The following is a 26640-nucleotide window of genomic DNA, read 5'->3' as shown; positions in this document are numbered from 1 at the left end:
TTCTTAGCTCTGTGCTCCAATCACATTAATATTATGGAGAAAAATAACCTGGCAGTAGCACTAGCTGTATTCCAAGATGAATTTCTAAAACATGATAATAGCTTTGGCTTTTACCTGTAGCATTCCCAAAACATTGCTGGCAAAGGCCATTTAAAGGATAAAATAAATCAGCATATAATCAACAACCTTAACAATGCCCATTTATAGCAATAAATGCTCAAGTGCTGACAATTTGATTTATACATATAGGATTGAAATATATCATCTTCTAATTTTAAAGAAACAAGTGGAAGTATGCAGTGCTGTCATCTCTCTAGCATAGGAAAATTTTAGAGGAACTTTTTTCCTCCCATTTCTACAAATTTAAGCTTCTCTGAGAACTTCTTTTGCCAGAAACTAAAGGACAGTTGTGGAGGCCAGCGAGCCTACGGTACAAGGAACTAAGAGAGTCAGCTGGTGAGACAGTCAGTCCCTGGTACCAGAGAATCCTTCCTAGGGTAGGGTGACCAGAAAGGCTTCTCTCAGAATGCTTTGCCCTGCTGCGGTAATATACCCCAGTTCTGCTCCCTTGGTTGGCTCGTGAGCCTCTCCGCCCCCTTGTTACCTTATTTGTCCCACGCCATAGAAAGTTCTCCACTCCAGGTTCCCCCCACTGGTCTTTGCCCCTGGAATCCTTCACAGTGTGGAAGCAATAAACTGCTCCTGTGGAACTCTATGCAAAGACCCTTCCTGCCTCTTTGCCGCTGACCCGTATTACTGAAGCTGTGTGTGCGTTTGTGTGCGTGGGTGGGTGTGTGCGGCTGATCCTGCTGAGCGCCTTCGCTTTGGAGACGCTTCTGGAAGATCACAGCACCTCGTGCTCCGGCACAGAAGCTGCAGAGCCCGGGATAGCAATAGACAGTGAAGGAGGATTTCAGCCTCCATAGCCAATATTTCATGTGCTAAAACTGATTTGGCCAATATTTTTCCAAGTTGTATAGAATCTTTCATTTTTGAACTGTCAATTTTAATTGCTCTGTTTGTTTCTGTGCTTATGTTTAGCTTGTAGAAGAAAAAATGACAGACTATCTTACCCTGCATAAATAAAATGCAAGTATATTTTATGCTATTACTGCAAAGAAGCAGATTTATACTGTCTGCACATTACCTTTCTTTAAATAACACACAGAACAATTATAAAGATAATCTGAAACAGAAGAGGACAGGATTGAACTGCTTGTTTCTACAAAATTACAGCCCAGATGATGCTACAAGCTTTACTGAGCCAAATTATGCTATAAAATTTTGTCCATGTATTGGATACACCACACTCACCATGAGATAAATGAATCTATACAAATCAGGAGCATTACAAGAGAGAATGCCAAAGATGTGCATATATCATAGAAAAGGACACTGTAGTCCAGATGCTGGGAGAACAAGGGTCTGTAATGAAGAAACCTTGTTTCTGCATTTGGGTAATAAATCAACACAATGATGTTCTGGAGCATCAGATATGAGTGTTATGATATGACCAACAGTGACCTTCTATACTACAGCTGTCACACTAGTACCTAAGAACTTTCTATTGCAATGTTAAGGTAGTGTAAAATTTCATCCTGAAAATGTAATTGGACCAAAGTCTTGTCAACATGCCCATTCAGTCATTTTAAAGTACAATTTTCCTGTCATAAAACAAACTGTGATGAGTGAGGAAGAGGAAATAGAGAACTTCTGTCTCCAACACTGTAAATACAGTTTCTTGAAGCCTTCACTAAGATTACTTTTAAAAAAACTAAGCAACAACAAAAGAGACTATAAAAACATCATGACTCTACTCATAAAATGAGATACTATTTTAGTGCTATTAGTGCAGTCATAATCACCATATGACTCAAGAGTGTTTATTGGAATAAACATACTGAAAAGAAATATGGCACAAAAATATGTTCTGAATGCAAAAAATACTCAGAGAACACCAACCAACCACAACAATCAGCATGCATACTCTGGCTTTCTCTAACTGCACGTCAGCTCATCTGAGTGACAGGGGTTTGTACTGACTAGAAAATACAACATTAAATTGCTTTAATTCAAAGGCCCAAGAAAGCACAGACACATTCTCATATCTGTTGAGATAATCTACCCTTGTTTTAAGCAAAGCCCACATTAGCCTAGATGATATTATAGAAGACTTTGGACTATATATATATATATATATATGTATGTATATTTGGACAATTTATATAGAAGACTTTTTACATGAACCTGTGATGTGTCTGACGTGTCTTTATCCCCAGTGCTTTCCAATAAACATACGTAAAAAAAAATAGCAAACACATTCCAAGACCAATGAAAATGTAAGGCCCATACCATCTGTCCATCTTAAGTAAATATTCTTCTCAGTTGGACAAGGTATGAACAAGTTCACAAAAATCTTACTCTTAGCAGTGCAGTTGCAAAAGCAGCCAAGGCCTTGGCTCATTTCAGGTGAGTGGGTTAAAAAAAAAGCAAAATGCAGTCACATCCGTGTTCCTAGACTTGGTGTCTGGCTCCTCACATTGCATCAGCCTCTGCCAAACCTTCTAAAAGCTGTGAAAGAAAGGGGCAGGGATAAAACAAGACACTGTAGAATCTTATCACAATTGAAACACCTTGTAGAACATTTCTGCTGGAATCTGAGTACAGACTTCAAACTTTCAGAAAGAATATTTGCAGTATCACACATCAGCCTGTAGCCTTAATGAGGCCTTGGACAAAATGCCTGAAATTTGAGAGCTGTCACAACGGCTTTGGTAGCACGATTCTGTCAGACCACCCTGCTAGGAGTGAGCATGTGGGGATGTCAAAATGTAAAACCTACTGGGATTCTGCTACAAAAGGGAGATAAACAGGCAGAATCTCATCCACACTGTCCAGAAACAATCCCAAAACTACCTCAAAACCACATTTCCATTTTACCTCAGAGAAAACTAGTCTATTCACTCCAAAAAAACACAGCCCAGAGGGGAAATAACACAGATACAGTATGGATAATCAGAAATACTGGTTTGCTAAGTTAATTGAGAGAACAGACTTATTTTGGATGGCAGTTGCTCAGAGGGGCCTCTACTTCAAGGGATTGTCTCTCCCCTTAGAATAAAAACCAGATGGGTAAATTCATTATTCATATTCCAAACACTACTTGCAACACACATTTTCTAACAAACAAGCATGTAATTCTCTATTGTGCATTCACCACCAGAAAATCGTATATCTGTTGAAGAGACTGAGATACATTCAATATTTCAGGTTCTTTATGATCCTTCCTTAAGCATGTTAACATTCAATATGCCCTAATTAGTTTCCCTTTCAAACTACATTCCTGATTTCCAAACTATAGGCTAACATGCTTCTTTGACCGATAGGTTAAATTATCTTATTTCTTTGTCGTTTTTGACAAGCTGAAAAAGCATTCTCCTGAGGACAAATAGGAATGCTTTTTTATTTTTTCCACTTGCTCCAAGAAGGTGAAAATTTTTATTTATCTTCAGCATAACTTTTTGTTACTAAAAGGAAGGAAATGCTCCCTAAAGGCCACCACTTTATGCTTTTTACTTTAATGATACAAACATCTTCTGAAGTAGAGAAGCATAAACTCATTAGCAGCATTTCAGTTCTCCCTGCTGCAGAAGCCTGGAGGAAAGAAATCTTAATACAGAATATCTGATTCTAGCACTGAAATTTACATCTTAAACCAAATTGTAACATCTAATTGTATGCAATCTTTACATCTCAAGTTAGGATTTCTCTCATTTCATTCTGAAAGGGGCTTGATCTTAATTTGGTTTAAGCTTTTCCACTCATGTCTTGACTTATTTCTGCTTTAAAATATGAGAGGCTGAAAAAATATATTTCCAGGTGGGTTTGGAGAACATTACACAAGCTTTTATGAAGGTCATAAATATATCTAATAGGAAAGTTATCTATGAGCAATATAAAAAAGAGAATCCTAATGTAGACAAGACTAATATATTTATACAAAAGCTATTTGAAAATAACATATTCAAATATTAAACCTAATTAAATTCCCCTAATAGTCATAAGCAATCCATCATAGAGAAAAAAAATAACTACCCTATGGATACATTGTAAAATAATTTGTAGGGTTTATATTTACTTCTATGTTTCAGATACTCAGGTTCTCCAAGAGCAGCAAATAGACACCTACAATGCAATCACTGGAGACTGCAAGATCAAATGTGTCCCTGTTTAACAATAATACATTAACATTGTTATTTGTGAAAAACATATGATTTATACAGCACACATATCGTAGAAGAAGAAGCCAAATGAGAAGAAATGAAGTGCACAGTTAAACTAAAGTAGATGAACACATGGAGAGCCACTGAAGTAAAGTGCTGCTAAGAAACTCCCTCTAAGTTGCTACAACATAAAAGTCATAAAAATTCATGTGAATAAACTTATCTATTGAGAAAAACCCACATAAAGCCTAAAATATACATCATCTGTATATCAAATGTGGAACTGTCTGAAAGAAGATGACAGTAGAGTTTATCTGAAAAAGAAATACTGCTCTGTATCTAATGTTTAGTCATTTCCCCTCAAACCTGTAAGTAAATCCCTCCTGGACTCCATTAAATGCCTTAAAGGAAAGAGGACAGATAGATCCATTACCTTTACAAAACAAAAGAAAGATAAAGAAACCTTTGTTTGGAATCCCATCTCTCAGAAGCACTGTAGAATATGGGATGTTTTTCCATTTGAATTCTCACAGTATCTGATTCACGCTTATCTTTTGCTTTAATCCCTTGTTCAAGCATTTTAAAACAGTTAAAAATAAACTACCTCAGCAAAAATTCAGCAAAAATTTGACATAATATCATAGTAACTGCAAAAATATATCAAATATTTATGATTTCTGGCAAGAATCTTCCCAATCCTTTAACACTTAGCAAAGTGACTGGGCACTGCAGTGTATCTTCTATATCAATAAGTGATTCAGAAACAGATGGTATAAGTTCCATAAACATTTCAAACAAAAAAAGCCATGCCAATGTTTTTCCTTAGAAGGAAAAGCCAGCCTTAGGCAGCCCTGGATGCTAACTTTAGCAGCATTATTTTGAAGAAAATCAACTTCTAAGAAAAATAGATTCATGTCCTTTTTATTATGATGGGCCAAAGATCACTTTGTGTTGTATGTGGTTGTTCAAGACAGCTGTCTGTTCAGCTCTGACTTGGAAATGCCTGAGCATCACATCAGAAACTTCAGCAAACTGTGACCTTCATGATCATCTTTTCCATTTTCCCATCACTTTCTCCCATCTGGTTGCATGAGAAGAGAGAGCAGCAGTAACACTTCCCCATTGTGTTGTTAATTCAGAATCCTAAACACTGATTTTTGTTCAACAAAAGAGCACAAGCACTTCCTATAAATTGTTTGATGACAAACTGTAAGGGAATATGGACCGTGAGGGTAGGAAGATTTAAATGAAACCTGAACTGTGAAGACAGGTGAAGGAAGAGCTAAGGAAGTCACCAGTATGGTGAGGGTGAGAACTCCCAGGATGGGTTTCTGTCAGAACTCGGAAGTCATCACTCCAGGCAGGACTTGCCAGGAACCACACGAGCCCATGCATGCAAAGTGGTCACAGCTGTTAACGTTTACATCTCTGCTGCCACACAGAGCTGTGGAAGACCGTGGACTTTCTCCCAAGACTGCAGAAAGCTCCTAACGCCATTTGTACCCACAAAGCTTAAGGCTGGGTCCTGCACAGAGATAAACAGTACCCAAATCTGCACGGATAACAAATGACAACACTTTGGGGCACAAGTTAAAGGGACAAGGACCTCACAGATTCCCTCTAGCCTTCATGAGCCAAGTCCCATCTCTGCATCTGTTCCCAGTCATCCCAGGGCCAGAGGCCAGGTCTTTACTAGAAAAGGCCATGATTAAACCAAACAGAAACTTTCCCCAGTCAGGCAGTCACTACTTTTCTTCTGCTGTTCTCTCACCTATGCCTTGAGCCCCTTCAGCTCTGCAGCCCCATCTCCTCCCACACCAGGTCCTGCACTCTCATCCATGCAGCCATGGGCTGTGACAGAGGGGAACACAAAGGTCTCACCAGTCTGTACAGCCAAAGCACAGCATGCATCACAAACACCAAGAAAAAAGGGATCATAGAATACATTCAAATATGTCCTTAAAAGACCATTTTGTGGGGGAGAAGAAAAAAAAAAAGATAACCCAAGCCCTCAGCAGTCCAGAATATCAAATAAAACACATTTCAAGCACAAGCATGTACATGGAGATCATTATAGTCAAAGACATGAGAGGAAGCACAGAGCCCAAATGCCACAGTCATATAAGCAAGACTTCCAGAGCACCAGCATTGCCAGCTGAGCCCTTTATTGCTATGAGGCCTGAAGCCAATCTCCAGAAGAAGAGAGCGTCCCTTTTTTCTGTAACACCCACCTTCCAGGGCTCACTGATCCTTTAGAAGGAGTGGTTCATGAACACCAGGAATACATGACAAGGAAGTATTGAGGGTACATGCATTGCTCACAACTGTATTCCTCTACTTCAGGTAATAATGTTAATTCTGATACACAGATAACACAAAATATTTGTAAGAACATATGTCCTAGAGTAAAATACCCATTTAGTAAGCTTTTTCTGTCCATTTAGATACAATACAGCAACTGCTAGACTTGCATGAAAACAAATATTTCCTGTGTTAAAAAATTACATATTTTGTTCAAGTAATATTAATTTTTCATTTCAATTAAAATGCAAATCTTCCAATAAGCTCACTTACAGGATGTTTGGATGAAAGTCTGCCAGTCACAGTTCCTGTTTGATTCCAAGTAGAGGAAATAAATCCCTTTAATCAAGTAAAATAAAAAACAAAAACAAAAAAAAAATGAAGACACACTGCTAAATTTTATTTAATATAAGTATCAAAATTAAGTAACAGAAATAAAAGTAATAAAAATTCACTGCAATCAAAACAAGAAAATAAAAAAGAAATACTTTTAAAATTACCATGTATAAAAGTTCTTAAACTGTAAACACTGCAATCATCTCACATCTTTTTAGGACTTTACAAGCTACTGTATATATTTCTACCTTTTTCATGCACGTTCGCAGTCCATCCACATAAGTTGATTTCATCTTATGAACCTAAAATACAAAAAATTTAAGATAGATGTTTATTCATAAAAATAAGAAATTTTTCAAATTAAAGATCCTAATTTCCAAATGCATCTTGTTTGTAGACTTTTCTTTTTTAAAGACAGCGTTATCCTAGGAAATAATGGATTTATACTCACTAATAGCTTAACCTATTCACATAAGTTAGGTAAGTGCTTGGTTATAACCTAAAGCCGGGGCTTTGCAGATACTATTAAATGAACTATTGGAATTTATTATTTTACATCTTATATCTCCAGCTCAATAAAGTACATGCAAACCAAACACACACACACACAAAACCACAAACAAATTATAAAAAAAAAAAAAAAAATCTGAACCAAACACAAACCCACACTTTTAAACTTTTTTTTATTTTTTTAAATTCTTGGAAGCTCAATCACGGAAAATGTCACGATTAAGTGTGAGAGCAGACTAACTAATTCATTTTGGATTTTCAGGCGGCTCATCACCCCAAAATCCCCTACAAACAGTTATCTCCTTCACTTTATGCAAAGCATTTCTTCAGAACTCAAAAAATAAATGTTTTGCTCTAAATATGCTTTATAGCACTACACAAACTTAACAGTATTAATTATTAAGAGAACACAAATTTAACAGAATTAACATTATTACTTGAAGTTTTCCAATTATTTTTGCAACCAAGTTGTTTGCTAGCTATAATCTAGCATAGTGCAAAACAACTATAAACATTTAAATTTAAAACTCTTAAGAATACTGACTACAAATTAGTATTTGAATGAACTTTCACTAGAGCCAACTTATTTATTTGTTTAACTATGAATATGTTATCTGCCTTGCTAAATTTTGCTTCAGTGCAGCTACACTTTGTGAAAAAATATCAGCTCACCTGGCGGTATTCTAAAATTATCTTAGGCAAAGGGTGAAGATCTTGCAATTTATTTAGCTGCAAAATCAAGAATGTGAATTACTGACATACTTTTCTTTAAGTTATATTATTAAACAAACCTTAACAGAATACATTTCGGAGGAAGAAATTTTCTTGACAAGCTGTATGGACAAAATACTGGCTGATGGATGATGTCCTACAAGCAATCCCACCCCAGGCCCAAGGAAGCCTCCTTTCATTCCTGCCTTCTTTAGGAAGGCTGGAGATTACTCCTTCCCATTTCATTTTCACTCCTGTCCCAGACAGGGACAAAAAGACTCAGACACAAAAACTTTTTCACAGAAACTTTGAAAATACTGGGGTGTGATGTGTGTTATTTATGGCCTTTTGTTTATTTTTTGTGCTATGCAGCATTAATGCAAGAGAGAACACAATAGAAGTAGACAAAATAATACATATATACGCACATACATATTTATACACACACAATCCAAGAGGAGAATTTCTCCTGTTCATGCTTTAATAAAAGTTCCAGGAAAACTTCAAGAGAAATTGGAATTGTCAAATTAAAAACCAATAAAATAAAGCATATTTATGATTACTTTGATTGGAAACTGCCAAAAAATTCTGAGAAAAAGAATTAAGTTATTAAAATAGAGATTGGATATTTATAGGTACAACAAATAAATACCTGGAACTACAATAGTCCAGGGTGAAAAACAGATACAACTGCACTACAATGTATCTTTAAAAGCATAAGGGTTTTTTTCTTGCTACCAGGGAGAAACAACATCTTAAGATTAATTGTCTGCTATTTATCTCCTGGAAGGCTTCATCCTACCTTTCTCTAAATAACCAAGTCTCAGCAGTTGTTGGAAAGAGTACTGGACTACATAAAAGTATTGGTTTGATTACAGCAACAAATCTTATGTCCCCACAAAAAGATGACATTAATTCTATTTCACTGATCCCTCCCATTTCCCAAGGCTCTCTGTCACTCTCCAAGATTACATGTTTGATCTATGAAACCTCCTTCTCCTTGAGTAGTGTGTGGATTTAATGGTTATACTGTTGAGGTCACTGGAGATCATATTTGGTAGTTCAGACACTTGACTGAAAAGTGGAATTTCCTCCTTGAGAAATAAATGTTACCCCTTCTACCTTCCCCAAAGACATTCATGTTCAGCAATGAGTTGAGCACTTTACTCTAACTCCTGTGTAAACTGGAGCAATACAGTTGTGGCACCAAATCAGAAACAGGTGCAGCTGCACAGAGGCTTTTTCTCTTCTAAAAAGAAACTCCATTGCTAGTATTATATAACAAAATGATTTTTTTTTTTTTTTTTTTTTTTTAATGATCTGACAAGGGGAGCAAGAGCACCCCCAGTCAGTTTGCAGATGACACCAAATTGGATGGAAGAGCTGATCTGCTGGAGGGCAGGAAGGCTCCACAGAAGGATCTGGACAGGCTGGATCAATGGGCCAAGGCCAATGGTCTGAGGTTCAACAAGGCCAAGTGCCAGGTCCTGCCCCTGGGTCACAACAACCCCTGCAGTGCTACAGGCTGGGGCAGAGTGGCTGGAAAGGGCACGGTGGAAAAGGACCTGGGGGTGCTGGTTGAGAGTGGCTGAACATGAACCAGGTGTGGCCAGGTAGCCAAGAAGGCCAAGGGCACCTGGCCCGGCTCAGCAATAGTGTGTCCAGCAGGACCAGGGCAGTGACCATCACCCTGTACTCAGCACCGAGTACTGTGTTCAGTTTTGGACCCCTCATTTCAAAAAGGAGATTGAGGTGCTGGAGTGAGTCTAGAGAAGGACGGAGCTGGAAAAGGGTCTGGAGCACAAGGCTGATGAGTAACAATTGAAGGAGCTGGGGATGTTTAGCCTGGAGAAAAGGAGGCTCAAGGGGAGACCTTCATTAGCTGCTTTGTTTCTCCCCATCATACAGTGCAACTTTCTTTTCTGGCACAAGTAATTGTAGTACAAATAGTACAATACAAAAATAAATCAAGATCATTAGGAAAACTTAAGAAAAATTCCAATTTCACTGGAATATAACTCAGAAGCCTTGCTAAATCATGCAGCTGGTTTTAAAACCCTTCCCCGTCTCACCACAACTTCTGAGGTGGATACAAGTTGCTGTATTTCAGTTCTGTGAAGTTTCTCACACAGCATATGCAGCTTTAACTTATCAAATAGTACCTACAGTAAGACAATAAATCTTTCAGTGTTTCAAGTGTTAAAATAGAAAGAAAAATTATTGGGTGCTTGAACTTACACAGAAAACAAATTTCAAGGTAAATAGAGTATACTGTAGCAAAGAGAACTAACACAGTATTGAAAAGACCAGATCTTTATTTTTGAGCTACTAAAACAGTAATATATTTACTAAAAATAAATACAGAATTTATGTAAATACATTCAAATACAGATTATTCAACATTGTCATATTCATGAAAAACTGATAGGTCCTTCATTAACATCGGAAAATAAGATAATATAGAAGGAAATAATTCAGAAGTTGTAAGGATACATATACTTAACAGTTCTTCGGTATCAGTAAATTTATAGAACTTACACCTCCTCAAGTAGAAATAGTACAAATATTACCTCTCGGAGTTGACAACTGCTGGTCAAGAGGAATCGTTCTCCAGCAACCTCATGAGCTTCCTGTTCAAGCTCTTTGAGCCGCAACTATAAATTAGGACATCAAAATTATTCTGTTCACATTATTATTTTCTTCAATATCTGCTACTTCTAAGGTTAATGAGAATATTGGACCTTTATTCAGAAATGGAGTACTTGATACTGTGTCATCATTGCTGGCTAACAACATTTGGTTGAATAGATTGCTTATATACTCCTTCATTTTTATTTCTTCATGATCTGGGAAGGGGATTTATTGTAGTAAGAAGTACCGACATTTGTGGTCAAAGAATTTAGGTTACTGAAGCCTATAGAGATCTGTGAGAAGCAAAGCTATGCAAATTATTCTGATAAATTAGCAATCTATTGGACCACTATGATTATCTAACCAAATTTTATGTTACAAAGTGGGATTCTCTTGTAGCTATTTTTATCAAAGAACACTCATTTAAAGAGTGTATTGTTCACAAAAAGAGGGAGAGAACTCTATCACTTCTCAGGAAGACAGTTACTGGAAACTGTAGGTTCAGAAAGAGTCATTACCATTTTTACTCTACAACACATAACCCAAAAGGACCTCTGCATTTTGCACTGCAATTTCAGTTCTGCAGCAAGGCTGATGAAGCAAATGTCTCATTTTTACTTGCCTAAATAAATAAGGAAGTACCCTAAAATGTAAATATAATTAGTTTTATTTGTAACAATATACTAAAAGCCCCAAACTATTACATAAAATATGACAAATGTTCCGTCTATTTTTAATCAGTTACCCTCAGTAAATGCACAAAGATCATGCTATACAACTTTCAAGAAAAAATATTAATACAAAATTTACCCCTAGGATCTCTGATGTTTTTTTCAGTTCTTGTTTGTTCACATATATTTTGTGTGTTTCCATCACTGTAAATACAATTTTAGGTTAAGAACATTTATAATTGACAATTTCAATCTTACATGCTTCTTAGACTATAAAATGGAAACTCAAACTCACACAGCTGTTATGAGGCTAAGATAGCATTTCATATTCTGAGGAATTATATCCCACTTGAGCATAGTCAGCAGCTGTGTGAAAATAGTGAAGATTCATATTTTGAACTGAACTTTCATACCTGCCAGAATTTTGATAAGTGGAAGCTCTAATGTGCAAAATAAGTTCCACAAGCCTTGAGCCTGTAAAGTAAGATATAAATACATTCTTCAGTACCAGCTAATTTTGATCTTAAAACATACCCTAGTGTCATTAGGTGAATGCATTTTCCATTGAGGAGTATTTCACTTTCTGTACATTCCCTTTTTGCACGACAACACTGTTTGTGGCATGAAGTACTACTTAGTGTAAATCATAGTATCTAAATGCTGTTACTAGGAATTCTGCAATAGTAACCATTTTGTACAAGAATGCTAATAAAGAAATATATATACCTTTTTTTTTCTTAACAGTTTATTTTTAAATCAATCTTCATTATAATAGGACACACAGTTATCCCTTTTCCTTTGTTCAGCTGAACAATTAAGCAAATATTCATAGTTCATAACTTTGTTTTCATTAGGAAGAAAATAAGAGTTGATAGGGTTATGCTCCCAAATTAGTTACAGAGAACAGAAAGTCTGGTTTTTTTCTAACCACTGAAGCAATCTGACTTGTCTAAAAACTCTTGTAGGCTGGATCTCGGTGTTCCTGTGCCTTTGGTGTTTCCCTGCTGCCTCCCTTCAGATTGTTCACCATGCTGCTGGGCTACTTGAATATCCACATTTATATGGTTCCATCACCTAATGATCTAAGCCCTACACCTGCTACTAGCAACTTCAAAGAAAATCCCCAGGAAACTGTGATGTCCCCTCCACCAGCACCTAAGCATATCCCTATATCCTGGCACTTTTCCAGGTATATGATCACAGGCAGAAAACAAACACACACACACACACACACACACACACTAACAGACTTCTTGAGATTTATTCTGAACTGCAATAAGGGGTAAAATAGAATACAATAGTTCACTTGGAAAGGACCTACAAAGACCATCTAGTCCCACTGCCTGGTCAATTCAAGGCTGACTAAAATTTGAAGTATGTGATTAAGTGCACTGTCCAAATGCCTCTTAAACACCAACAGGCCTGGGCCATCAACCACCTCTCTGGGAAGCCTGTTCCAGTGTGTGACCATTGCTTGGCTAACACAATCTAGAACAAAAGATATGCTGAGAGTTTTCATACACAGGTAATACATGGAAAAAAACCAGCTATACTATGTTTTACCTCTGTCAATACTTTTTAGACAGTAACATATAGATTTAAAACACTAAAAGAAAAGTCACAATATTATGAAACTGTCTTGTTCTCAGAATCTTCATTTAATTAACTGTTGTAGAGAAAAAGTTTCTTCTAAAGATTAAGCTTGACGCTCACCATCTCCTTCTAGAAAAGATGGCAAGTTTGATGGGCAATTTATTTTAAATGTTGACTACTAATGTAAACCACTAAGGACTGAAGCATTCTATTATTCCAATTTGAATGAGAAATAATCATTAACTCTCTTTAATTCGATACTTACATAGTTATTCCTGAGCAAATTCTTTTTATGTCTTACCTTTAAGCCATCAGCAAGGTCCATCATTACATTATAAAGCTTCTCCAAGTTCACACCTAAGTTTTGATACTGATATAAATAAATCAAAAATAAATCAATAACTAACAAAAATATTGCTAACATAAAAATATTTAGACTTTCTTTTTTAATATGTATAAATTGTAAAAATGTGCTTTTCTGTATGCCTTCTGTTAACATTTTAGAAATGTTCTTAGATTTCTGACAAACCCAAATCATTAACACAGCACTACAGATTATGAACATTCCAGATTTTGCCTGTTCCTTATTTACATTTTGCATCAAGTACAGAGAAATATTTTATCGATAAACTGCCTTTGACACTGAAGTCAGAGTTTTCTTACTACTTGTAAAATGAGGAAAAATTCCCTGCATTTTTTTTTCTCATATAAGTACTGCTACTTTTGTGCCAGAACTGTTCACTTCCTTCCCAGAGGTGTTCCACACAGCACCAGGCCACCTCCTTCAATTGGCTAGAATACCATTTTGAAATGTATACAAACACAGAGTATGACTATTCGCTCCAAGAACATGACCATTAAAAATAAACTTAATGAAGACTGAGAAACAGCAGGCCCTGAAAGGTAGGATGCAGAGGGCTCTCTTCAAAGCTGAACTATCTAGATCCACTGGTGATAATCTTTGTTCTAAAACAATCTAGTACACACTGCAGTGAAAAGTCATCAACCTCTCTCCAAGAAACGTAGTCCATACCAACTTGTTCTGGAACAAATGAGCTGTCTGTGAAATACAGACCGCTTGCTTGATCCCTTTCTGGAGTGGAAGAGCCCAGCGACAGGCTTCAACTGACACCAAGATTCCTCATCAGTAAATGCAGTGATGACATGACCAGCATAGTGTTTAGCACCTGTTCCAGCAAATGTTTCAGGGAATATGGACCACGACCACTTCGGCACAGCACCAAATATACAGACAAGCAGCAAGCAGCACATCTTCATGCTCGTGGTGTGTGGGTGAGTTGTGGGCTACAGAATAAACCAGCAGTCATTCCAAGTACTGTGGTGGGTGGACAAGACTAGCACAAGACAAGGAGCTACACTGAAGTAGTGAGGCACAAGACGATGTATCACCACAGATCCCTCTGGCAGTACAGACAACTGCTAGGAATCTACCAGTAAAAACAGAGCAAGAAGATTGAAGAGATAAACCTGGCAAAGAGCCAGGATTCACAGGAAGAACTGGGACTCACTGAGCAAAGAGAAAAGCCAAAAAGGAAGTGTGAGAGTCCAGGTGACAAAGAATAAGGAATGGGGGGAATAAGCACAGGATGTTCCAAGGAGGGATTAACTGGGAATTAAGTGAACAAGTCAGCATAAAGACACTGGAGATGGTTGGAGCAAGGAAACAAACTAGACCTGAAGTAGGACAGGAAGGAAATAAAATTTCAATATTTAACTCAGAGCTGGGAATCAGGATGACAGAGTTGAAAAATAGCTAAGAACAGATGTGATATCTGAAGAACAAAAGACCAAGTCAAGCTAAGGGAAGAGACAAGATTAAGGATGCTGACTCACAGCAGGGCCATCACACATAGAAATAACCATAGATAACTTCTGTCTGTTTGCTTGTCTATTCCCAACACTAATAACTTAATTCATGAAGTAGCTTCTGAACAACTGCAGTTTAGAGTGTTTTAAAGTAAACTGGCTCTGGTTTGTCCAGAATGTCTACGCTGATGGGTAGGTGCCAATACTGCTGACCTCTGTTCATGCTCTAACCCCCGTTGACATCTGTGGGTTTGTACCCTACAAGTCCTATAACCATGGTGCAATACTTGTTCTGAACAAGCGAGGTCTTTGAGAAGTGAATGGCATCAAACAATCCATTATTTAGATTGCTCTACATCTTATCATTCAAACAACCTCTGAAGGCTAATGTGTCCACAGTAGATTACCATGGCCCAAAACAGACACAAATATTTTGTAACATTCAGGAAATACATTTCAATAGGCATACAGGAAGACATTTGATAAGATATAGGAAGAAATTGCCAGGGCATAACATCTCAAAAAGTTCATCATGCATTCTCTCACACTGAGAATTAAAATTCACAGATTTTTTCATAAAAGTGCTTGAAGGTTCACATTTGACTCACTGATGTTTCTCAGCCTATGATGTGGTGTCTTCACCAGGTGTGAAATTTAGCAAAATTGTTAATAACAACTAAATATAGGCTACAAGTCCACAGGAATTGGAGAACACAGCATTAGACATTTTGGAAAGGAGAGGTGGAAATAATTTTGCAGGCAGATGAACAGAAAAAGTATAAAATTATATATTAATTAATGTTGTTGCTGAACTTTACAGTTTTGAAGGAAAATTTTACAGGTGTTCCTGGAGGATGAGCTCCCATCTTGGTAGAATGCAGTGAAATCTCCTCTTCTCCCCTTTCTTTAGATTTCCAACATGTAGCATTAATAGAATCATGTTCTTCCATTAGAAAAGCATTATCTATTTTATTTTGCAATATTTTCTAAGCAAAAGCAATTCTATTATAATTTCCTTCCCTTTTTAACTCAACCACAAACAACTGAAAACAAACTACTTACAGATACATTTCTCAAAGTGCGTGTATCTGTATTTTCTGTTCCCTTTGAAAAAGGCTTTTCAAAATACTTCTGTATTAAACACTCAAAGGAAGGAACTGTGTCACTGGGGTTTATCAGCCATGCTGCAATCCTTGGATCTAACACGACACAATCGGCAACTACAAAAACAAGTTATTCAAAATATTTAAATTACCTCCCATACTGAAACATAGCTCTAGAGTTTGGCCCATCTTTCTTGCAGACACACATCAGAAAAGTATTTACTCAAGAAAAATGCTAAGCATTGAATTTGCAGCTCTAACAATCAATATCATGACTACACAAGAGGAAGTTCAGTATTGCATATTTTCAAAGAGCTGTTTTGTGAGGTTGGGGTGGATTTTTTTGGTTGGTTGATTTTTTTCAAGTTTTCAAATATAAGTAAACTTCTGGCTCCCTAGATTTACTGTAAAAACCTCTCTTTCTTAGAACTGAAAAATTTCAAGCTGAAGTTCTTCTTATAAGAGTCTCACTCTGGTACAGTTTTCTTATTGTTGTTAACTTGACTGATATCCACAAAATTGCTATTGGGAATCAGGGAGAGATTTCCTTCCAAATAATCAGATCAAGATTGTTAACATATATATATGAATTCACATATGGGTGCACAATGCATCATTTCCAAAACTCAGAACCTTCTGTCTTATAGGATCATATGTGCTTACAGTGCACCCTCATGTTCACATAGATGGATAGGATGGGCCAAGCCCAGGGCTGTTTCACTTCCCTTTGAACTACAATCTCAACATGTGTCCTGCAGCTCTACAAAGAACAGGAGAAACTAATAACTACATTGCTTTGTGATATATTCAAAGATACACCTAAGTATCCTCTTCAGTAACCCCTAAGTAAGTTCAAATGATGACCTACAGGTACATTTATAGAGAACTCCATGCTACACCTTACCTGGATGCAAATTTTCATGTCCATAATGCAAATTACAGCTTCAGGACTACTCTAAAAAGAATTTTAGGGGTTTTGTTTGTTTTATTGGAGCTTTGTTTGTTTTTTCATAGCAGAAATAATATGTGAGGAAACATCAAGTTTCAAAGTTTAAAAGCCTAGACAAGAATTCTTTTGGTTACCAGAAACTTCAGATTCAAATCCCATGGATCAGGTAGGCTCTAACCTATCTAGTACTTCCTCTGTGTGTACAGGTTACAAAACTGTCACTACCACCAGTCCCATTATGGCATTTCCTTCCCCATCTTTCCCATTTCCAGTGCTGGTTTTCATACAGATCTTCACACCAGATTTTGAAAGATCAAGAGTTTACTGTGATTTACTGAAACTTTTCAAATGCTGAGCACAAGTTGACGATTCTCCATAGAGGGAGCCCTCCCTGAAAGGTCATGTGTACTTTTGTAACTCACTCAGCAGTAATTTGATACATGGAACCAAAAAAAACCCCAAAAACTGAAAAAAAAACCCAAACAAGAGATCATATTTACATCTTATCCCTGTTGTTTGCAGTTGCTTTTAAATCCACAGAGAAGAGTCTTGTTACTATCAAAAAAACACGGGCCATTCAATGATTTCTAGTTCTGACAGCTATGAGCATCTCTGGGATTTATTTCAGCCTTTCCTTTGAGCAGAGGAAGTTTTTTTCTAGGGAATATGAAACATGAAGTAGTTTGACCTTTTTGGCTATAGTCAGGACTGTGCTGAGAGCTTTTGTTTCCACTGGAAGCTATCCTTAAATTACTCAGTTATTTGATTCCTACTCTGAGAAGAAATATGTTATCTTGATGTGCCAAGCCTCTGGTCACAATCTCCCCCAAGAAGGGTGCTCTTTTTCATGGTACTGAACTCTGCTTTTCAATATATTACTTAACCACCAATTTAGTTATTTCTACACTTAGTGATCTTAACAGAAACACCAATAGCACAGAGATTACAGGATGAGATCATGGATTCAATACTTGCCTTGTTTCCAGCTGATTTCATCACCATAAACTTGAAGTAGAGTCCTCAGGAAATCTTTTGCATTGAAGCAAATTATTGGAACTTTGCACTGTAGCATTTGAAACAACACTTGCCTGCACAGAAGTAGTTCATTAACACACACTATATGCTACTAGATTTAGTCAGTCTATTTACTGTTTGTTTAATTAGCATCTAATACTAAACAGTTAACCCAAGACATTTCCTTATTCCTATAAGAACAGAATACTGCATTTGAATATTAAATTCTCAATTCAGTAATACTCAAAGCTATGTTCTCTAAGAAAATAAAACATCCTAGCAGATATGCTTTATCACATACACATAAAGAAAACAAATCCTTGTTTAACTCTTAAAGGGCAACCTTAATCCAAAACACCAACTGGCATCCCTGTAATACTTCAATGTACCCAAGTAAGATCACAGAGGCTAAACTGATGTAGCATTATAAAACACTGATTTAAAAGTTGCTACACAATCTAAACTGCCATAACTGCCCTGTGTTAATATGCTGTTTAAATCCAAAAGGCTTCTTTCTCTTTGTCGTGTATTTCCATACCTCTTGCAAATGTCTGTAATTCCCTTATTCATGCTATTTTAAATAGACGTAACCAACTATATATCTATATATATATATATCAGTATATAGATTTACCAACTATGTGTGTCTTTTTTTACTAAGTTCTATTTTGGGCAATACAGAAAAATAATCATTTTATAAAGCATTTTTGATGGTATGAGACCACAATCCCAAGGGTTTGGACATATTAGAAATCACATGGATCACTAGGTATTGCTGTATGCATTACAGATCCATTCTTAAACAACTGCACTATTCTTACAATAAATAATTACCCACAGGTTAAATCTAAATGCTAATATCCTTATTCAACTTATTATTGAATTTTTACTGTTCATATGTACATGCTTTACTGATATGTTATTCTCAATTCACAACAACCTATATTCAATCTGACAACATGCTATTAAACTACTTGTCACCTAACCCCAATATTACAGCTGGAGAAGTACAGGTCACCAAAGTTACGACTTGTTTCAAGCCATGAATTCAAGCAGTGGAAGAGATGCAACTAACAACCAAGTCCCACATCTTGAAAATCAGTGTTTTGTAATTTAATAATCCAAATTCAACTGTTTACAATAAAACAGCTATTACTGAAAGTCATAAAATATTCTGATGAAGTTCTAACATGCTAGACTATTACATCTAAGAATCCGATTCAATTCTCATTTCTCCCTTTATGGGATATGATTTCTAAGTTAATAGGAATAAAAATGGACTTCGGTTACAGTAACTGGAAGTTTAAAAACATAGTCCAACTTTTTGTTAAAATTTAATCCAAGCATTAAACAGATACACAAAGCCTTCACTTCAAAATTATATTGTGTTATTATTGAATATTAGTAAAACTTCATTTGGAATGTCAAAAGTCATTAAAAAACCCTGTGCTAAAAAGATTTAAAGTATTAACAAAGCTCAGAAAGGGTGCTTATCACAATGATGTCCATCATAAATGTGCTAGATAAGAAATGCAGTTCAGGATTTGGAAGATAAAATACAAGAAAGATAAGCCTGGACAAAACATTCTTTGGTGCCATCCAGCTTTAACTGCTCATAAAGGATTTGCAGGTGAATGTAAACAGCTCCTACCAGAATCCCAACCTAATTGTGCAAGGGCTGCAGTCAGTGATATGCTGAGCCCAAAGGAATAGTCTATTCTTATTTGGTTTGTATTAGTCCAGACTTGACATAGAACTAATACAGCCAATATGAAACTCAACGAGTCTGACATGTAAGGAGATTAGGCTTGCGCTAAGTAACCAACATCATTACTGCAGAAAGCATATGTAAAGCAAAACAGTATTTTTTCTCACATACTCTCACCAAGAAATTTTCTTGTGAGCCTGTTCTTGTTCCCAGAGAGATGATTGTTCAGTTTTGAAATAAAATAATTTATCGTTTTCATTAGCAGCATTCCAAGTATAGCCAGTTGAAGTGTGAGTGGGAGGACAACGGTGATCAGCCTGATTCTTCACCAGCACAACAACTCCTTTTACTGATGAGGTAGAGGCCTGTTAAGTACAATTACAATAGTGTTTCCTCTGACAGATTTTGTGCAATCCTATAAAGAAAAATTCTCAAATATTTTACAATATGAAATCTATTATGTATGCTACAGTTACTGCATACATCATTGACACAGTAGAAGAGCATGCAAGTGTTTCAGCCTTGAAAGAAAAATCCTAGCAGTTTCACTTTCTTCAAGTTTTACTCGGTAGTTTAAAATAAAACGTGATCTAAATGTACATGTTGGTATGTCATACACCAGTGTGCCCAGGGGACACGGGTTTGTGTTTATCAGTCAAATGCACACCGAAAGGGTTCTATAGAACTGACTCTAAACAAAACCCATCTTTCACTAACCTGCTCGGAGTTGAGCTGTGAAGAACCATCTTGAAACACCATAGTAGTTACAAAAGCCACGGCCTGTTCTAGAGTTACAAGCAGTTCATTTCTTTCTTCACATCCTAAACTGCTGATATCACAAGGGTACCTTCCAGAAGACTTTACTTGTCCAGGAGTACAGCTGTATCTTCTTTCATGTGAGGACACGGAGGTATTTACATGCAATCTTCTTGTTTTCTCTGAACAAGATGTAGACACATTTTGTTTTCTTTTAAGAGGAATAACTATTTTATTTTCCCCATTCTTCAGGTTTTTTGCTTCTACTGAAAGACTCCTTTCTTGATATCCCCATTTTGGGAAGCCTGAATCCTGGTAACAGCTCACTATTTTAATATCTTGACAGCCAAGCATTTCATCTGTATGCACTGTCCTGACTATCTGACCAGAAGGTTTTTTTTCAGGGCTGGTAGTTGCTTTTAATATGGCGATCCTGGAATCACAAACCTCCTGGGAAAATCAGAAATTTTTTAGCACACCAATTATTTGACTTATTAGGAAGAATTAAAAATTCCATGAAGTTTATTTAGATAAACTTCCAAAAAAGCAAAATTCTATGAAAAAATGTTGATACTAACAAAACAGCCAGTTTAAGGGAACCACATTACATAAACCAAAATTCAAGTATTTATCAGTAGGGATTATTTTGATGACATATATTGTTTACATCCACAACCACTTTTTTTTTAATCTAATGGTAGTCCAACACTAAAAATGGCAAATTAACAACTGTAAGATGCATCTAGTCCAGTAGCCTGTCTTCCACAGTGACAAGGTTATTATTGTCTGAAGGGTGAAGAGACTTTTCATCTTTAGCTTCAACATTCAGAGTTGTTTTCATGACAGCTTCATTTGTTACAGAACTTCTGGCAAGGGACTTTAATGACTGCTTTGGAAGTTCAAGTACATGAGTCAACTGGATCCCTTCAAGCAATTTACAGGATTGTAAGACATAACAAAAATACATAAGAAAGTTGCATTGAAGAATTATTATCAGCTGTATGAGCATTATATTCCATTCATTTTAATCCACTACATCCAGAAGAGTTTTCCTACTCCAGATGGTCCCTTTACAGCAGCATGCTACTAAACAGCATTAAGCAAGATGCTGCATGGTAATGTTTGAATTCTTCTCCTTCATCCTTATTTCCTTCAGAAATTTCCTCAGTATGTTACCGGCCCTAGTACAGCACAGAAGGGCCAAATGCTTAAGAGCCATAGAAAGGCAACTAATTCAGTCAAGTGTATTCTCCAGTCAAACTGCAAATAGTTTTATCATTTAACACAGCAGAATTTGAATTACGACACTAGTAATTACAGAATCAGGAATAAGCAATTCTCTTTTAAAGGTTAAAAAAAATAAGAACAAAGCAATTTAATTATCAAGTCAGAATAATACAGCTGGAACTACAATTAACCACAGAGAGAAACAGCAGCTTCCATGACAAACTGATCTGTTAGAAATAATGACATGGCTGGAAGTAGAAAAAATGACTCCCAGGATGTAGTTTCATAATTTATGTCAATGTAGGAAGATCTCATTAGATGTAGTGAGTCAGTATTAAGTCTCATCATCACATAAAGGGGCTCCACTACTATCCATGTGCACCCACAGCTGCATGAGCACCTGGAAGCCAATGTAATTTGTAGGAAACTATCCCACTCCACACAAGGCATCAGTTTTCTGCATCTTGAGCAACCTGAATGGAATTGAAGTGTGCAACATGCACCAGAGTCAGAGTAAGGAAGGCTGTGAAATCTGCAGCTGGATCAGTTGCAGCATCTGCAACTCATCAATCAACTCAATGGATTTTACAATCACAGCCTGAGCTGCGGCTGCCACAGTTACCTGTTCCCACTCTTGCACTGACACTCACTCACATGCACACCAAACAAAATTCAGAGAGACGATTAAACCCAAAATTAAGCTTCCTAATATAAAATAATTTTTCACATGAATCAGCTCATTTTATGATTGTTCAGTGACAGAAGTCTGAGAACATTTCTAAACCCTAGTGACTGTCTGAATGTGGCAATCACATTTCTGATCAATCTGTCACAAAAGACCAGCTTCCTGTGAAAAGGGAACCGAAGTGGGGCCAAGAATCTCATAGGTAAATATAGGCCAAGTGTAAAATAAGACAGAGGAAGTTATCTGAACTATGACTGTGTAAAATATATCGTGATAAAGCTTGTTATGAAAGAACCAGTCTATAACTTCAAACCTGCTACAAAAAGTGTGCTTTTAGTGGTTTTCAATCTTACAAAACGCTTGCCTTTTCATTTCTCAGATGTGCATCCTTATCACCTAGTTTATTTTCCTTTGTCTTCTCCATACCTTTAAAAAAGAAGAAACAATTTACAACACAAATAAATCTGCAAGCAGCCCATATAACTTAGGTTACATACAAGGTTATGTTACTGACACTTTTACCAAACCTAGAAGAATTGTCAAAAATTTCCCTTAACAACCACTTGTCAAGTTAGTATCAAGTTAGTATTCATGCTTAAAAGGGCCCTGCAGGTTCCAAAATATGCATATGCTGATACCTTAAGAGGCATCCTAGAAACAGAGACTAGAAAAGAGTAAGGGAATAAAGGTAAGTATTTGTTTGAAAGGCCTTCAAAGGTACTCCCCGGGGAGCCAGAGGCTATTGCCAAGATGGACCCCAAGATGGACCACAGGTCACGAGTTCTTTGCACTTTTATAGGTTTGGTTCATTTGCATATCAGGGTTAATTCTCCAATTAAAGCTTCAGTTAATGATGCAGTTTCCCCAAGCTTGCCCCTCCCTTTAGAGGCTTTTGGTTTTTACTTTTTGGGCCTAGGACAGTCTGAGTGTCCTTGGAGAGCAGCCCCGGAGAGGCTTTGTTATGTCTACCTAGCATGAGAGAGCAGAAGTTAACAGGCTACAAGAAACTTCAGAGTTACACACTAGGCAGTACAGGATTTGAAAAATATAAAAGTTAAAACCTAAGGCATCAATACAAAAGCCTGCTCTGTCACCATTAATAAAAAAAATTACTTAAAATTCACTACAAAGCTGAAAAACATTTTCCATGGTATTCAGAGAAAGCATTACTATAATTCCATAATTATGTGAATTTCCCTCTTTCAAGAAAACACAACTCATTTTGGTCATAGTAAAGCTGGGGGTATGAGCATGAAGGAAAAAAAAAGAAAAAAAATCCAAACTCTAGAAACTTTACACAGCTTAACTGTTTTCTTGGAATTCAGCAGCAGGTATTCCACAAAATCTTTGTTCTATAAAGCATTATTTGTATTTGAGTTTAGCATTTCATGTCCTACAAACAACTGACCATGTTTCACCTGCAGAGAATTTTTTCACATTGTTCATCTTGCAATAGAACAGGCATTTTAAGACCAGGTGAGAGAGAGCAAGGAGAACTCAGACCTGACAAACTGACAGGAAAATAAGGTGACACCAGTCCCACGAGAAGCAGGACAGCCAATGGAGCTGGGTCTGACACAGAGCACAGCACAGCTGTGAGTCTGGGCCCCCACTGAACTGCCCGAGACCTTTAGCCCATGGCTCTGAAAGCACAGATGCTGCAGTTCCAAGAAGGGTTTGGAAATGCACCTCAGACTCACACCATGGCAAGTGAAACCATTAGGACACGTGTTTCTTTTCTGCCTTAGCACTGTCCAGAAGTTCCAAGAGGAGGAGAAGCAAGACTGAAATGAAGGAGCCAGGGGTAACAGGTTAGTGGCACTTACAGTCTGTGGGTACAGAAGGAGGAACATGGAAAGAGAACTCCCTTGAAGTGCAGGTCTCTCCGGAGTTTGCAATGAGTTCGGATGCCTTTATCTCTAGATTATCTTACTGCCCAGCCAAAAGACACATCATGGGCAAAGTACGTATTTTGTCCCCCCATACTGAGTACAACACTAAACTGCTGCTGTGGGCTATGAACTTGCATTACCAGTACTTCTGAAACAATAGTTTTGACCAATGTCAAAGCATAAGGTGATCTATTTCTATTTACTAGAACTGTTTTAAAAAAACTTGTCTGGGCAAATCAAGACCTTTGTCTACAGAAGAAACTAAGCCTATTTCTACATGTTGGTCTAAGTGTGTAATCTGACATTTAGCTCCAGCTCAGACTTCTAACCCAAACTCTTAGAACAGCCAATATGGCACAGCTGTATTTGGAGCTTCAAACATTTTACCTTTGGTTTTCTGAGCACTTTCTACAACAATAAGATAATAAATTAAGAATGATAGTATTTGAGTTTATATTCAGTGCTTTTAATTGTTTCACAGCTAGACACTTTTCCTTGACAAATCCACCCCCCAGAGCAGACAAGGATTACATTTCTCTCCTCCAGTACACAATAATCAGTATGACAGGTATTGAAGAGATCTGCCAATTTCCAGTTTCTGAATTATGACAAAGTATCACCAGATGGCAGCAGAAACCCGTCCTTGCCTTCCAGCTCCTCAAGGCTTGATGGAAACATTAGAGCTCCACTGCCAGGATAACCACAGAATTTCACCAAATAGGTCAACATTGCAGATATTTGTTCTATTTGAGCCCAATATTTACCTTCTATAGACAAACAGCTTTTACATTAAGTAGAATTTAAAATTTAAAAATCTATCTATAAAATACAGTTCATACAGTTTGAAACAGACCAACATCAGAGGTTTGCAGTTGTTTCTGTTTTTTTAAAGGAGGCAAACTTCTTTTTTGCAGACCCATACTAAAGCTACATGTCTATATATATATACACACACAGGCAGTGACAAGGTAGCAAGAGAAGTAAAATATCAAACTGAGGCTAAAATGAGATCAAATTTTCTGTAAAATCATCTGGGTTTTAGTCCCAGATGTAACACATACAATGTAACATTTTAAAATTAACTCATCCCATATTTCCTTAAACACGTGTCACTGATTGACACAGTGATGAACTACTACCTTTGTCACTGGTACACCACCAGGCTCCACTGATCCAAAGCTTTACTGAAAGAGGAGCCTGAACCATAATTTATATAAAATGGAGGCTGCAAAAAACATGATGTACACAAGAATAAACATTAGATTTAAAGCCCATTGATCAGATAATATTCCAGGATCTAGTTCTCAGGAGAAAACAGAAAACTGAAATCAAGCAAAACTCAACTTTCTATCTGGTTCTTTCTAGAGCCACAAGACGATAGACTGTGACTTGCACAGAACTGAGAATAAAAACTGCACCTTGCAAAACCTCCTTGGTATCCACAGTGTTCCAGATCTGCTGAGGCACTTTTAACATTACCTAATTTGCTCTTTCACTGGGACTTTTGTTCACTCTTCCCCCTAGAATTGCACAATGAGCACACTGCTAATGAACATATGTTTTAAGATTAGACATGAGTCTGGAGAGTTCACAGGTCACTTGGTAAGTTCCAAGTACCTCCAGTGATCTTTAAACATCTAGTCCAGAGTCAAGCTAATGTATGCATCTAATTTATTACACTGAATAGAATTACTTAAGTAACACCTTGAAATTCCCATATACTTCTGTACCACATAGCAAAACAGAAAGAAAAAAAATTAAATTGGTGGTACAGTTCCTTGTACTCAGGTAACATTATTTAATCAGAAAAGTCCCAGCAAATGTCACAATTACAGTTAATTCCTTTTCTAAACCTGTAAACCTAAACTCTCACCTTTTCTTTTCATCTATATAAAAAAAGGGACTAGAGGTTTGATATTTCAATTTTTCAACTGAAAAACACATATAGGCTGAGATTTACTCACTCTGGTTATTATCTCTGTTAGTACGAACTTCTACAGGAATAGACTGCAAAGCTGTCAGAATCCTCTGAGCAATATCAGATAAAGGCACTTTAGAAATCTCACATCCTATATACCGCTCCATTTTTAAGATTAAACCTAAACACAGAACACATAAATTATGAATTAATCAGGGTCATGAGTAATCCTCACTTATATTCTGTTGAAATTAAAGACAAAATATAGTGAATATGTTCAGCCATTCATTCTCAATAGAAAATTACATTTGCTCCCAGACATGCCTATCAGTACTGTACTGGAAATAAAAATGTAATAATTTATAAAAACTAACTTATTTGAAATAGTGTTTCAATACACTGATTAAAAAAATCACAGTCCTAAGTACAGCTACCTTGTACTAAAAAAAATCTGACAAATAAAACAAAAAGTATGTATGTCTGAGATACTTTCCCCCTCCCAGCATCTTTAAACTAGTCTGTATCTAGCACTTGCTTACGTTTACTGTTACTAGTGCTTGGATTTTATCAGGAAAAACACAATGA

At 36.7% G+C, this 26640-nt stretch overlaps 1 protein-coding gene across 1 annotated transcript in view; it reads right to left on the bottom strand.

Moving 5' to 3' along the window:
* The window catches only part of POLN (DNA polymerase nu), a gene marked incomplete at both ends in the record, with an annotated part of 88795 nt that extends 62573 nt beyond the window's left edge, over window positions 1–26222 (bottom strand). Inside the window, 13 exons of the mRNA XM_082282002.1 lie at window positions 6798–6863; window positions 7109–7162; window positions 8043–8099; window positions 10154–10243; window positions 10652–10735; window positions 11523–11587; window positions 11797–11857; window positions 13278–13346; window positions 15866–16023; window positions 17831–17943; window positions 19755–19942; window positions 20295–20766; window positions 26098–26222. Of these exons, the coding sequence (XP_082138128.1) occupies window positions 6798–6863; window positions 7109–7162; window positions 8043–8099; window positions 10154–10243; window positions 10652–10735; window positions 11523–11587; window positions 11797–11857; window positions 13278–13346; window positions 15866–16023; window positions 17831–17943; window positions 19755–19942; window positions 20295–20766; window positions 26098–26222 (1602 nt within the window). The remainder of the gene's footprint in view (window positions 1–6797; window positions 6864–7108; window positions 7163–8042; window positions 8100–10153; window positions 10244–10651; window positions 10736–11522; window positions 11588–11796; window positions 11858–13277; window positions 13347–15865; window positions 16024–17830; window positions 17944–19754; window positions 19943–20294; window positions 20767–26097) is intronic.
* Between the last annotated feature and the right edge of the window lie 418 nt (window positions 26223–26640).

The sequence above is a fragment of the Coloeus monedula genome, assembly GCF_965178545.1.
Source record: "Coloeus monedula genome assembly, chromosome: 5".
NCBI lineage: Eukaryota > Metazoa > Chordata > Aves > Passeriformes > Corvidae > Coloeus > Coloeus monedula.
The sequence above is the reverse complement of the archived record's forward strand: the minus strand, read 5'-3'. Positions and strand labels throughout refer to the sequence as shown.